Here is a 15,313-nt window from a genome sequence, read left to right as displayed (position 1 = left end):
GCCAGGGGATGTGCTGAATCTGAAGAGTGTTGGCTGCGATGATGTAGGCAAGTTGGATGCATTTCTCCGCTGCAGCGGGAGAGTTGGAAGGGCGTATTTGAGCATGCGAGCATACGCGATGCGAAAGGCGGTCGTGGAGGGAGCAGTGAAAATGAGACAGCGGCGACAGAGTCGGGGATTCGACGCGAGTCATGGCGCATATGCGAACGGCGAAGTCATGGACGCCAACTTCTCCTTCGAGGAATTGGGAAGGCCATCTGAAAAGTCGTCGGGGTCGACGACGATGCATCGAAGGAGAGCTGCGTAAGCCTTTTCCTTGTAGCCGAGGGGATGATCGCACGCCAACCCCTCTGCAAAGACTTCAAACATCTTTGTCTCTGTTGGGACCGACGTCCATTCCATGTCCTTGGCGCCGCTGGCGCATTCTTTCTTGATGGCTGTGGCGACCAGGGTCTTGACGTCGGCGATGTAAGAGCGCAAGGCGACCAAAGCTATGACGATGCAGTGGCGCTCCTGGGTGGTGTACCGGAGGAAGACGTTGGGAGATAGTTTGTTGATGGACAGTTCTATATGAAAGCCGGCTTTGTACGCCTGAAAGGGGACGGACGAAGGGGAGTGAGAGATGAGGAGGACGAATGGAAGAGAACTCGCCTCGAAATGATCATTTCCGTAAGTCAAGACTTGAGAACGCTTGGATGCGATGGCGGGGACGTTGAGATTGTCGGAAGTGGGCCAATCAGCGGAGCTGATGGCGATGGGATTCGTGATGGAAGTGGTCATACGCACGGAAGGGGAAAAGGTCGGGAGGCCCTGCTCGAAGAGGCTCTGAACCAACCACAAGGGCCTCATGAGCTTGGAGGCGATGACTCTGGCTGTTGCCGGTGGGTGGCGTAAGCGAGGGCGCGTTCGAGAACGGAGCATAGCTCGACGACCTCATGTCTGGGCTTATTACCAGCTTCCAAAATGGGAAGCTGGTGAGCCACAAGCGTTCGAGCAATGAAGTGATGCCGAAGGTGGTCCACTGATATACTTGAGGGAAAGCCTGGGATGCGGCGAGGGAGACGAGGATGCAAAAACGGCGAGAAGGAGCACGACGAGGAATCAAAAGAATTATATGAGAGATGAGAAATGAGAAATGAGAGGAAGGAAAGACGATACTCACATGGGAAGCGAAGACGCACAGATGGGGGCGAAGGACTTGGAAGAGGTGGGGATGAGACCAGGCGCGCGCGAGGGGAACGATTATGTCTTTATATATGGACCTAGGGAGAATGAACTATGAGGGAGAGAAATGAAATTGAAAGAGGGAGGGAGCTCACATTCCGTTGCGTTTTTCGGGCTTGATTGAGTCGCACTGTATGATGTAAATGTTTTCGAGGCGCAAGGCACGAGGGACGTCGTCGAGAGCGATCTTGTTGTCGTATTTTTGATGGGGAAGAGCCATCTTGCATTCACGGACTCTGGTGTTGTGAGTGACCTTTGTTGCGGCGTTGCCGTATGCGCCTGCGAGAGCAGAAGTGATGCGGCCTTGTTGCACGTCGTGAAGAGCGGCGGAAGGACGGATGCGATGGGACAGCTCGTTATAGAACTGGCATGCGCTTGGAATGACGACTGGGGGAACGCCCTGGGTGCCATCGAGAGACTCGCCGAAGACGTCGTACTCGTCTGGCAAAGGTTGGTCGTCGTCCAAGTCGACTACACGAGGTCTACGGGATGTGGGCACGACGGATGTCTGAGATGAAAGGGGCGAAGTGGGGAAGGACAGCGTCGCATTGGATGTGACCCATGGTGCGAAGGAAAGCCTGGGGGTAGACGGAGACGGAAGGGGTGGAGGTGTGTTCTCCTGCGTAAGCGTCTTCGTCGGTGGCAGCGTCAGGATGGTCTGGAATGTAAGAGGAGAACAACTCGGAGATTGTCTCCAAGTTGACGAGGAGACCGCAAGGTCTGGTGTTGCGACGACTCTTACCATGGAGGCGAGGGATGCGACGTCCATTCTCCTCGTAGACGTTATTTTCGCGGGTGGTGTGTGGATCGCGATGAGGGAGAAGGTCGAGGTCTACCTCTTCGCGGACGTCTGGGTCTGGGGAGTCGTAGACGACGCCATGCTGGAGGATGATGTCTTCATTTGGGACCTCTTCCCAGCGTTTGACCCTCAAGCATCTGATCGATGAATGAATAAATCAATAAATGAAATGAAATGAAAGATGAGCGAAGAGGACGTACGAGACGTCTGTGGCGATAGCGACGGAGATGTACCTTATGTTGGAATACGATCTCTCGGCGTGCCAATTCTTTGCTTCGAGGACTTGTGCTTGGTCTGTTGCGGTTGCAATCGGCTGGTTCTGGCCGTAACGGCAGGTGATGGCTACTGGGGTGCGACTGAGAAGCCAGCCATCCTTTTTCCAAGAGCGGGGTGCATCTGCGACCCACTGTTCCCAGTCTGATGCGATTATGTTGTTGAGCTCCTGCAAATCTGTGAGACGCAAGTCCCAAGTTGCCTGCGAGCTAGATAAAATAGATAAAATAAATATTGATCAGCTGCGTTCCATAAGTGCTTGACTGAAATGAAATGAGAGGATGACCCGCCGTCGCTACACCCTCACAGAGCGGACCAAATAAGGAAATGGACGAGATGTGCATATAAAAGATGAAGTTGCACGTATGTATCATCATGTATGAATGTCTGAGATGGCAGGGAGACCCGCCGTGGCTATAGGCCACTAGTGCGGACCAAATGGGATGTACGACATGATATATTACCATATAAAATGGACAAGAGAACCGCCGTGGCAATAGGCTACTAGTGCGGACCAAATAGGATGCGGAAGACTCACTATATGTTGGAGACATCCTTGATTCTCCAGGCGCTTAGGTCGTCATCGGTGCCGTAATGGTGCATGACGTAGATGGGGAGATTGGGGATTCTGGACAATGCGTAAGCCATGAACATGACGGCCATGCGGAAGTGAGAGGAGGAGAGTCTGGTGTCGCCGTGTTGTCTTTCGCTGAGGAGGGGGACGTTGTTGGCGATGTCGAGGTCATCGAGGTTTTCTTGCGGGCAAAAAGCCAACCAGAATTGGCATGCAGGGCCGGTGCCGATGGCCATCATGCACCCGGTAGGATCGAAGCCCAACTTGCCGAACTTGGGGCAAAAGAGACGGGAGGGGAGACAGAGGTTGAGGGCGATGGAAAAGGTGTGGTCGACGAGCTTGTTCGGAAGCAAGGCGTGCAAACCAATGGATCCCCCTACGATGAGGCAAAAGTCGAGGAAATGATTGGAGGCGTCCCACAAGAGCATCTGGTCTTCGTTGTCGTAGCACAAGTCGTTGTCGAAGCGAAGAAGGGAGCGACGATGCAATAAATTTATTGCGGCGGCTTTGTCTCCCTTTTTGAAGGTCCTGGCGAGGGCGGAGAGATTGATGGGCTGTACCTTTGTCTGCTCCCAGGTACGACCGGTGGAACGTGCGCCATCCTGGGTCATGAAGAGAGACTCGAAGATCTGGCTCTGAGGCAAGGCATCTTCTGCCTCGACCGAGGCAGGAACATCGGCAAGATCGAAAGGACGAGGCTCGTCTTGATCGCCATCTCGAGCAGCAGCGGCACCTTGAAAGGTGAAGGTGGCGAGATCGTCGTCATCGCTGTCGAAGCTGGAACAAGAGGTGGGCGAGCAAGGGTCGTCAGTAGTCAGTAGAATAAATACACGCGTGGAGACTCACAGACGGTCTTCCGGGTCAGACATTGTATGGATGGAATGAAAAGTGCGAGTTTGCAAATGGAGGAAAGCTGGAGAGAGATTGGAAAGACTCGGAGAAGGCTAGAGGAAAGAGGCGAGAAAGACGCACCAGGACGCAAAGAGTAGAGAAGAAAAAAAGAACGGGTCAGCTGGGATGTCCATTAGTTATATTGGAGGGGTGCCGACAATGGAAACTAGTTTAAATTTTGGTGCATGCAACGGACGATCGATCGATCAAGGTACCTGAAATGTTGGATATTGGAAATGAGAAACGAAAACGGAGCGAACAGACAAATGAATGAATGAATGAATGAATGAATGAATGGACGTACAAAGGCAAGCAGCAAAGCGATGGCTATCGATGAAGGTCGAGGGTGGTATATGAGGGAGGGAGGATGATGGGATGGGGATGGGCACAGGGGGACGAGTTTGTGCTTAGGGATGGAAGCGAGGGAGGATTAAATAAAAGAGGGCCGTAAAGACTTAGCATTTAGCGCCGAGGATGGTTATGGGTCAGAAGCTTGCTGCAAAGGGCTTAGCACGACAGGGCACCGGCACGAGAAAGACCGAATAGAGTGGACTTGGCAGGGATATGATAATGGAACGTAGCACTTACAGGAGTCGGATGACGGAGATGGATTGAGATCGACGATCAATGATGACGAGGGAATGGGCGATAGATCAGGAATGAAACACAGGGATGGAGAGAGAAGAGAGAGACTGACAGATGGGAGAAGACTGTAGGACTCGAGTGTTTGCGAAGCTCGATATCGTAGATGATACACGAACACACATAGGTGAAAGAACGAGAGACAAACGACTTGAAACGAAAGACCAACGACTCAACATAAGTCATGCGCTAGGAAGGGAGACGAACTGAACGAGACAGACGAGTAAATACTGGTGAAGACGGGATCTGGATCTGGATGCAGCGTTGATTCGAAGATATGGATTCGAAGCGAATGCAAAGCGGTCGAAAGAGGCAGAGATGCCGTAGCAAACTCGAGGGGCCTAGAGGAAAGAAAGAAAAATCAAAGGTAGAGCGAACGAATTCTGGTCTGAACTGCAAAGGGCACGCACCACGAGAGAATGCGTGCTAGTCACAGGATGTTAGCGAGGGATACAAGGAAAGCTACGAACGACACATGCGCAGGCAGGCATGAACGCACCTAGTAAGAATACAAATGATCGAGGAGAACAACGCACAACTGCATGGACTGATCGTTCATGCTTGCAAATGAAAAGGCGGACGACGCTCAAACTGCACGAGGACGATATTAATGAGACACAACACAGCACACGATTGACATTCATAGTTCGTAGTACAAATCAAGCCAAGCGACAACAGACGGATCAAAAACGAGACCAAGCGACGAGAGACAAGGATATACGGACGGATGGAGACGCAAACGACGGGGCATAAGGCATGAATGAAAGCAAACCAACGACCTGCGAGTACTGAGCACGAACGGACGCGTAAGGACACTTGAGAGACGAAGAAGAGGACAAAGTACGTGAACGAGAACAGCAAGTAAGAGCATAGACGAAAGCGATGGTAAGGGAGGGGAAAGAACAATGTACTTGAAGGCAGAAAGACACGCAAGATCAAACGCCAGGAATGAAGGTGCCCTCTGAATCGTCCCTGTGAACGATCTTTGCCTTCTTCTTGTTCTTCCTGCCCCGACCAGTGGTGGAGGACGTGGAGGAATTGACTTGGCAAGTGGTTGAGAACAATGAAATAGAAACGAAACGAGAGGTCGACGCACCAGTGGCAGCACGGTCACGTTTGGATGAAGAAGCGACTGGAGTGACGCGTTCTTCTATGGGGGTTAGGTTATGATGTGCAACGATGCAAACGAGGGATCCACGAGCACGACTTACCGTCATCGGAGGGAGGGGACGAGACGGGAGGGGACGAGAGGGGAGACGTTGGCTGGGTGGGCTCTAACGCTATGAAAAGAGACGGCAAGATGAGAAATGAGCCGCGGTGGCAGGTAGGCTGATTGGCGGACGTACCGTGACCTGGACGTTCGTCGACGTCCGATATGACGTCTTGATTCTCGGCGTCCTTCTGACCATCGTTCTTCAAGTTCTCAGCGTTAGGATCATACCAACTCACGTCAGTGGTAGAGAAGCCTTCGATGGGAGAAGAAGCACGTTGTGCAACATTTTCTGACCCGGCATGTTCATCGACGTCCATGGCGGGAGGTGATGGCTGACGCTGTTTCTTTGCGACAGGGCGAGCTTTACGTTTTGCTGGCTGGGAAGCAGCAGCTGGTTGAGGCGTGGTCGCCGGGGAAACAGACATAGCTTCGCTAAGTGCAGACTTGGAGCGTGTTTTGGCAGAGGGTTGTGTTGTGGCAGGCGCAGGGACAGGCGTGTCCTGCTGCTCGCCTGCACGAGCCTTTCCTTTCTTCTGCTTTGTCTTCACAGCTGGTCGCTCTACCTCTGTCTCTGGGACAGGCGTGTCCTCCTCCTCCTCCTCTACAACACGAGCCTTACCTTTCTTGGTCTTCTTCTTTGGCGTCGGAGGACGTTCTTCCTCGGACTCCTGCTCACCTCCCTCCTTATCTGTCGTCGGCACCGCACCATATCCCTTAACGATATAAATGTATATAAGTATGTAGCGGTGGATTAATATAAACTGAATTGAATGAATCACGTACCGTTGTCAGATCGTCGAAGTAACCCTCAGAGAGGGGGATGTGTAGGTCGAAGTTGACCTGGTCCAAATCGACGAGCATATTTGGGTCCTTGTTCAACAGGCGAGTACGATTCCTCGCAGCATTTATCTCTAACCCCTGTAAAGAAACGTCAGAACGAGAATGATGGCACACGACACATACGAGTGAGAAATATAAGGTAAGTACATATAGGTCCGCACATGTCGTGTATAGCGACGGCGGACCATATGAGACACACAGGTCCGCACATGTCGTATATGGCGACGGCGGACGTGGTGACACATGTACATGTCCGCACATGTCAGATGTAGCGACGGCGTACGTGGTGACACAGATCCGTATAGGTCCGCATATGTCAGGTGTAGCGACGGCGGACCATGGTGACACACACAGGTCCGCATATGTCAAGTGTAGCGACGGCGGACCATAGTGACACAGACACGTATAGGTCCGCACATGTTGATTGTAGCGACGGCGGACCAAGTGTCAAGTCGTAGGTACGTCCGCGGATGTAGATACTAGCGACGGCGGACGTGTACTCACCGTGATCAATTCTTTCAGCGGGGTCACGACGTCAGCGGATAGGATGTTGTTGGGGGAGGAGGATAATGCGCAGGGCATGTTTGAGATATACGCGACCAGCTTCTGGATTGCCTCGCGGTCGTTATTCTCGAGGACGAGACGCTCCTGCAGCTGACGCTGCTCCCTTATGACGGTGTCTTTGATGCCCTGGAGGACGACGTCGGGCTCCTCCTGAGTCGGACTCAACACGATCGCATCCCACCACTTCCACTCTTGCTCGGTGACAAGCTGGCCAGTGTAGTCCATCGTCTGGATCTTCGTCACCCCTCTGGTAAGCGTGTCCTGGAGGAGCCAACGAAGGGCTCCGATGAATTTGTCTTGCACCATCTTGGGGCGATACTTGCTGATATGAAATCGTTCGACAGCGATGGCCTTCATGCAGGGATCAATATCCCTGGCGGCGTTCTTGAGCGTAGGGCTGAGCCAATCCCAGGAAGTCGTGTGGAGGGCCAATGTACCCGCAATGGTCGAAGGTTGCGAAGCTAAGTCCCGATTTTTGTTGGCCTTCATCCTCCTCTCCATAAGGATCTTCGTGAGCGCCTCGCTCGCGATCGTCTCTCCTGACGGCAATCTCTCATACGCCGACATCAACTCCTTCTTGTCCTTCGCTCGTGGAACGACGCGTTGCTTCATATTGATCATGTAGTTCGTGAGTCGGACCATCAAGGTACGTCGGTGTTCCCAGATGATCCCCGCGATCTATGACGCAACATAGTTAGCGTATTCGGTCGCGTTAACGCTCCCCCCTCGAAACTCACCTTGGCGCTGTATTCGTGTCCCTTCCCAAGGAAACGCGAGTCATTGGTGATGTTCTGCAACATCACCGTCGACCAGTCGTCCATGGTGTGGGTCTTCGGGTGGAGCATTCGATAATAGTCGAGGAGGCTCTCGAACCAACGGCAAACCTTCGTTCGACATGTTAAGGTGAGTTCTGCGCGTCATTAGAACTAATTAATAATTTACTCACCTCCGCCAGTCCGTCTTGAATGCGCACGAACGAGTCCCATGACTCGTTCATGACGAAACCACATAGGAGGGGCTCAGGGGCGTGCACTTGCCCTTGCTCTGGGGTCAGATAGAGGAGGACACGGGCGACCACACGATCGAGGTGAGCGAGGATCTCGTTTTCTTCGTAGTCCTCGTTCGACGTGAGTCCCCACCCGTCTTGCAGCGTTTTCACCACGCTCTGGCGATAGATGCTCAGAGGTGCGATATACACCGGGCTCATCTCCCCCATGTGCTCGCTGATTTTCGACAGCGCCGACGACGCATTCTTGTCCAGGCCATCCATCACGTTCGCCCACAGCGAAAGGTCTTGATCGTCCTTCGCCTTCGGGGTTCGCAGCAGCGAGGTGCGTAATTCCGCGACCTTGGCGATGGCGGCGGCATCGCGAGCGTCTGCTTTCTCCAACAGGTCCGTCACCTCCGCATAGCTCGGGAACATCGCCTTCGAGCTCAAGCGCCTCAAGGTCTCGATGCGGATCTTGATCCACTGGAGATACATCTGGTGATAACGGTGAGTCGACCCTCCTTCATCTATACTAAAGCGAATCCACTCACGCCCATGCAAACGTTAATAGACTTCGCAAGCCAGTTCACCGTAAATTCACGGCGATGCCTGAAGTGCGGTCCGAGCTGCAACAAACGTGTCGCGAGGAACACGCACAAAGTCTCGTGCTCCAGCACCTTGTGCAGACGTGCGTTCTTCTCCTGCGACGTACGAATCGATAACAAATGCTCGACAGCGAGACGATCACGCTCGTTAACAGGTGACGAATCGTACAACACCTTGATCTGTTTGAATAGCGTGATCAGCACCTCCTCTTCAGTCTCCTTGTACTCGTGCAAGGAGCTGTTGCGGCTCAAATGGTTCGCGAGTTCGTTCCCTTTCGCCAGTAGTTTATCTAGTATGTGTATCGTTAGTATACGTGTTTGAATAAATAAATCATTCGAAGAACAATGGCATTAGGTCCGCGGATTGATGACTCTACATCGGCGGACCTGTGTACACTAAGGTGCATATGGTCCGCGGATTGATCACCTTACATCGGCGGACGTATACACACAAAGGTGTGTATGGTCCGCGGATTGACATGTCGACATCGGCGGACGTGTTTGTGTGCTAAGGTGCACATCGTCCGCAGACTGGCCTATCCACATCCGCGGACGTGTCGACACAATGTCTCGCACACCCGTCGTTTATTGTATAAGTGAGTGTGCACACAATACTCACCTTCGTCATATATGGTGACACCCCATTTCCCGATCCCGTACAGCAGGCCCTTCACCCGACACATCGCAGTGTGACAGTCGTTGTACGTCGCGATATGATCTGTGGTAAGATGTTTTAACGCGTTGATCTTCTCCCGCTTCGTCTCGAGTGCAGAGTACTCGTCGAGGAGCGACTGATTATAACGTTGTAGTGCGGCGAGTCGATGTTGCCCCGATGCGACGACGATCGCTTTGAGATCACGCATCTCCAGTTCCAGGACCTCCTCCGGATCGTCGAAATTCTTCACGAGTGATTTAGCATCCTTAAGACGCGAGGTCTTCATGATCAGCGGGATCGCCGCAACATCCTTCATCGACACGATCCCGCTCGTCTCGAAACTCCCTACTAATTTATTCGTTTCAGACTCGTTCTGGGGCCGGTCGTTGTAGACCCCGAACTTGAGCCGCCCTGCGATCGCAAGCAGATCAACCCAGGCAACCCCCACCTTACACTTGGCCACCTGGCTGTCTAGCTTCTGCGTCTCTTTCGCGATGTCTGTCGTTGGAACGATCGCTTCGATCGGTCGGTTGTTCATATGTAACACAGACGCCCCATCAGCCTGATCAAATTCAATATTTTAAAACGCTATCAGTGAGTCTTTTCTTCGAATTCTTTAATGATCGGCACTTACCTTCGTATTCTCTCCTCCTCCTTTGCTTTTTTTCGGCGGCATCTTCTTCACAGACTTGTATACAAGGTAGGGCAAGGTGATGGTATGTTATCAGACGATCTATTGTAATTTATCAGCGTCCCCCTGCTTTCTGACTCCTCTTTCCCCTTCCGTGCCCTTCATTTCCTCGAGGCTTCTTCATGTCCGCGACCGTCACGTGCTGATACCACGTGACGGATCACGGAAATTCAGAAGCCTCGAGGAAATGAAGGGCACGGAAGGGGAAAGAGGAGTCAGAAAGCAGGGGGACACTGATAAATTACAATAGATCGTCTGATAACATACCATCACCTTGCCCACGGCACGTCCGCCGTTGTTCAAAGGTCAATCCGCGGACCTATACATACTTGTGTGTGTATCTATACACACTATGTTACTATGTTACTATATTGTCTATGTCAATTTTCATTTTGTGTGTGTATCTATACAATACTTTTGTGTGTGTACATAATACTATGTTCATATATTGTCTGTGTCGATTTCCATTATGGTCCGCTGTTCATGATAGGCCTATCTGCGGACCTCTATTGACATCTACGTAGATATCAATACAAAATTTTAATCATTAACTCTCATGTTGTCCATCATCTAGTGCTGCCGCAGTTCAGTCCCGAACCTAGGTTCGAACCTGAACTTTTGCGAACGGAACCACCGTTCGGTCAGGGGTTCGACGTACAATACAGGACTGAACCTTACATAGGTTCTTCGTTCGGGTGGTCTCGGATGGACGTCGGACCCGTTCGGACGAGTCTGAACCGGTCCGAACCCATCATTAGAGTTGCAGGTTTGTTGCTTCTGTTCTGCGACTCCGCAGGTTCGAAGGATACTCACTGTCGACACATCAGTAAGTTTGCCGGTGAAATCATCACCGGCGCAATCCTCACCGGCACCATCATCACCGACACGATCGATCGGAATAGACATTGCATCACCAACACGATCGATCGAAATGAATACTCACATCTTGTTCTGGCCTTGCGCTGAACATCAGCCAAGAATAAAAGGGTGGGGTATATGCAAGGTAAGTTTATCAAAACATGTCTAACTCTGCAGTTAATGCTAATGGCATTTTGAAGGATGCATCCGAAATCGAATGGTATCATGATCCTGACGACGACATGCCCATCTCGCCCCATCCTGAATCCTCGTCTAAGGCTTTGCCCCCTGGCCCTCGTACCCTGGACTCTTTCGTAGGCTCTCACCGAATGCCTGCAACAGTTGTTGCTGGTTCTCGTCGCTCTGGCCGGCCTATCAAGCCTTCCGCAAAGGTGCGAGAAGCAGCAAGCAGTGCCATTCCTGCCAAACGTTCAGGTACTACCACCATGCCCCCTGCCACCAAGCGCCCGCTTGTCTCTGCAACCAGCTCTTCTACAATTGGCGACAATGATGGCGGCGGTGACGACGACGACGACGGCGACAAGGATGAGTCATTTGTTGCAGATTCAGGTGACGAAGAAGCCAAGGAAGCTGAAGCTGAAGAAGCTTACCAGCAAATTAAAGCATTTGGAGATGCCGACCGAGATGTAAGCGTGTTTTCAGACTCTCTCCTGCTTTCCTCATATCAGACCTCCAGGTTCGCAAAAGTCTAAAGAAAGACGAGCGGACGGCAGATCTCCGGATGATCTTCACCGAGGAAAAAGGCCACAAGAACACACACACCGGTGAAAGTGAGGATGGATGGTGGTGTAACGTTTGCAAGTATGTTTTGCTCCCCGTTTTCAAGCGTCTTTTTACTAACTTGCCTTCCATCTCATAGGGAAGCAAATGTGCCTCTTCAAAACTGTTTCTTCAAAGGCAGCATTTCTACCCGTCGTACTCACATCGCCCGGAATCCAAACTGCCACTTTCCGATTTACAAGAGTCGCTGCGAGGAGAAAGGCATCATCATGCACGAGCGCGCTATTCCCTTGAATGTCAAGGTATCCGACGGAGGGCAGCGAACTCTTGATCGTGCCCTTGTCCCCAAGCCACCACAGTTTTCTAAGTCAGGCCTCGTCGACTATATTGTCGAGCTTATCGTTGCCGAGGATGAGGTACTATTTGTTTATTTATTTCTTTCACGTACACATCCTCACGCAATTGCAGGCATTTCAACTTGTCGACAAAGGATCCTTTCGCCGCCTCCTGCAATACCTTCGGCCAAGTCTTTCGGATCAAGATATTCCACACCGCACTAAGACACGAGACGAGATTCTAGAGAGAGCAAAACTTGCTGTTGAACGAGTCAAGGAAAAACTAGCAGTAAGTGTTTGTTAATAATTGTGATTGTCTGATTTTCACTCATTATAATTGTCATAGCACGTTGACAGCAAGATTTCGATGACATTCGACTCCTGGACTTCTGAACCAGGCGACCCGTTCCTTTCCGTCACCGCCCATTACATCGACTCACCCGCAGACAAACCTCAGGAGTGGGAACTTAAGACGGAGCAACTTGCCTTTAGGCTCATCAAGGGTAACCACAGCGGCGCTAACATTGGTGGTATTTTGATCGAAGTGATCGATAAGTATGATATACGCAAAAAGGTGAGCATCTATGTTGTTGTACTTACTGTTTATCTAATTGTTTGATCATAGGTTGGCTGGTTCACAGCTGACAACGCCACAAACAATGACACAGCGATCCGAACTGTCGCATTGGAGATCGACCCTTATGGCATCAACTGGGACCCAGTCGAACATCGTGTTCGCTGTATGGAACACGCGCTGCATCTTGCAGCAAAGCATTTCGTTGAGAGGGTTGCCCCGACATCCGCCAGCGCTTTACTCAAGAAGACAGCAGAAGACGATGACGACGACGATGACGACGAGACTGATTTCGACGTTGCTGATACTATCGGTAAAGCCCTTTCACTTGTCACGCAGATACGAAAGTCCCCGCAAGCTCGTGTTTTCTTCAAGAAGTGCTGCGCTGAGGTTGACCTCCCCACCCTCGAACTTCTCAAATGGGTTCGAACACGTTGGGCATCACTCTTCAAGATGTTGGAGCGAGTGATTCGTTTACGCAAGGTTTGTTTTATATTAAGTGTTATGTTCTATCTAATTTATTTGAATTTAAGGGAGTGAACAGGTTCACGCAACTTGCTGACGACAGCGAAGAAGTCCCCAACTTACAAGGGAAAACATATTCGGCATTCAAGCTCACACAACAGGAGTGGGCAAAGTTGGAATTGATTCGAGACGTGCTACAGGTCAGTTCCTTCAACTGTCTTTTTTTCACCTTCTGTATTAACTAGCACTACACTGCGCAGGAGCCTGCTAACGCTCAACAGACTTTCTCGGCTACTCGGGAACCTACAGTCTGGCGCACCATTCCTGTCCTCGAATATCTTCAAGAGACGTGGGAACGCATGGCTGGCACTTCAACATTCGACATACTTTCAGCATCTGTCACATCCGGCCTAGACAATCTGGCTAAGTGGTACCGCAAGACAAATGACACAGATGTCTACTTCATCTGCCTTGGTACGTGCCCCATTCTTAATTCACACATCCTCATTTTGACAACACTCTTACTTTCATGCAGCCCTCGACCCTAACTACAAAGTTGCCTACGCTAAGGCAAAATGGGCGTCTCAAGACTTTGCTGATGGAGTGAAACGGCTCGAAGATGTGGTAAGTCCATGGGTATCTCAATAAATTGTCTGCGCACTAACTTAGTATCTAGTTTGATCAGTATTATCGTGCCCCTCCTTCATCTGCCGCGACGACACATTCTGCTACACCATCCCTCTCACGCCAAGGTTCCTACGGCCAGAGCTGGATGCGCGATGCAATCAAAGCTCGCGTCTCACACGATGCAGCTCGTCAAAGGCCTCGTCGGGAATTGGAGGACTACTTAGCTGCACCACTGGAGGATGTTGAGAATGTAGTCGCATGGTGGGGTGTAAGTTCACTTCCCTCATATCCTTAATATTCCGTGTAACTTGAAGCTGACAATTATTTTTTTAAAGCATCACTCGGTTCAGTATCCCACTGTTGCTCGCATCGCAAAAGACTACCTCGCTATTCAGGGGTCTGCGGTAGCATCTGAACGGGCATTCTCAAGTGGTGGCATCACCGGCACCACACGTCGCAACTGCTTGCTTCCAGAGACATTCGAGGCACTTCAACTGTTAAAAAGTGCGTACCGTCAAGGCCATGTCTCAGCAATGGTGCAGGCTGAGCTCGTTGCTCCTCAAATGTTTATTGTTGAATAGTCTAGCCTACTACAATTGTTCGTACTTGGAAAATTTTGCTAATTTCATGTTGCGTTCGGCGGTTCGAACTGGTTCGAACTCGAACCCGACCATTGTGAACCCGTTCGAAGTGGTCCGGCCCAGAGTCCACCCTACCTTGGTGAACTTGACCGAGGTTCGGTCCTCGGTCCTCAATTATTTTGAAAAAACCGGACGGAACTGAACTTCGGCAGCACTACCATCATCACTGAGTGTTTCTTCGTACCTATGTGTAAATATTAACCGTATATAGGGTTCATGTATCATTTATGTTGATAGTTTTATTGTCTATATGTTACTAAATTTCTATAGAACACACACGTTTTTGGTTTTGGGCCTTGGGGGGTAACATAACCATACTTTTAACCGAACCCATTTACAATATCCCTATATAATAGAGCTTGCGCATCAGAAAATTATTGAGGCCAAGTCCGCGTTATATTTTTCCTCTGAAATAACAGTAGCTGATGTTGTGCCCCAGGCTATCGCATCTGATCTTGGACAAGGTGTTCCGCGGCGTGCTGGATCAGGGACGAGGATGCTTAATCGTATTTGATGAGCTAGAAGCAGACGTGCGTTTTTTCTTACCACTCATCACTCATCCCATCCATGCTCATTTTTTCCCCCAGAACACGTATGGTACAGCAATTGGGACTCTGGAGCAGGTTCACAAGGTCGTTGAATGCCAAAGTGCGTCCATTTATTGTTTTTGGCTGCTGTTTCGCCTAGACACTCGCAGTAACATCCCCAACTGCCAGCATGTCGTGCTTACGAATATGTCATTAGAGTACTGTTAAAGATTGGCAGCTTCGCCATGGCAAGGGGTAAAATGGTCCCCCTTGCCATGACCAATTTTCCTGGTCGAGACGTAGCTAGACAGGCCCAGTTCAAGTCTCTTCGTACGTTGTTCCTTCGCTGTGTTTACCCTCAACTAAATATTTTCCAGCACTCTGAAACGTGAGGGTGAGGAAGAGCATGTATCTGTATATCGTAAGTACCAGAATGTGGAGGGCAGAGAAGACTATCGTCAGCGGGAGACGGAGAGCGAGATTGTTTGTGATATTGGTCGATGACAGGCATATCAACGAAGACGCTAGCGGGGCTGGAATGTTCCCGCCCTCGATCGATGCTGGGTCCAAGGCGCCTCCTTCGTAC

At 50.8% G+C, this 15,313-nt stretch overlaps 2 protein-coding genes across 2 annotated transcripts; both read right to left on the bottom strand.

The window, feature by feature from the left end:
• Positions 1 to 189: 189 nt before the first annotated feature.
• Positions 190 to 3,739, bottom strand: DEU56DRAFT_756040 (uncharacterized protein; the record flags this gene model as incomplete). Its single annotated transcript, XM_041349972.1, has 8 exons — positions 190 to 745; positions 783 to 1,042; positions 1,163 to 1,262; positions 1,320 to 1,944; positions 1,967 to 2,160; positions 2,224 to 2,505; positions 2,835 to 3,647; positions 3,717 to 3,739. 8 exons carry the CDS (start codon positions 3,737 to 3,739, stop codon positions 190 to 192), a joined length of 2,853 nt encoding a protein of 950 aa, XP_041208660.1.
• A 1,599-nt stretch (positions 3,740 to 5,338) lies between these two features.
• Positions 5,339 to 9,944, bottom strand: DEU56DRAFT_912660 (uncharacterized protein; the record flags this gene model as incomplete). The annotated part of the gene is made up of 11 exons (XM_041357430.1): positions 5,339 to 5,445; positions 5,500 to 5,553; positions 5,615 to 5,683; positions 5,750 to 6,329; positions 6,400 to 6,534; positions 6,961 to 7,698; positions 7,758 to 7,904; positions 7,967 to 8,503; positions 8,560 to 8,903; positions 9,233 to 9,830; positions 9,903 to 9,944. 11 exons carry the CDS (start codon positions 9,942 to 9,944, stop codon positions 5,339 to 5,341), a joined length of 3,351 nt encoding a protein of 1,116 aa, XP_041208659.1.
• Positions 9,945 to 15,313: the final 5,369 nt, after the last annotated feature.

Source organism: Suillus clintonianus (genome assembly GCF_016758775.1).
Source record: "Suillus clintonianus strain FC179 chromosome Unknown DEU56scaffold_34, whole genome shotgun sequence".
Taxonomy (NCBI): domain Eukaryota; kingdom Fungi; phylum Basidiomycota; class Agaricomycetes; order Boletales; family Suillaceae; genus Suillus; species Suillus clintonianus.
This window is presented reverse-complemented; position numbering and strand designations above follow the sequence as displayed.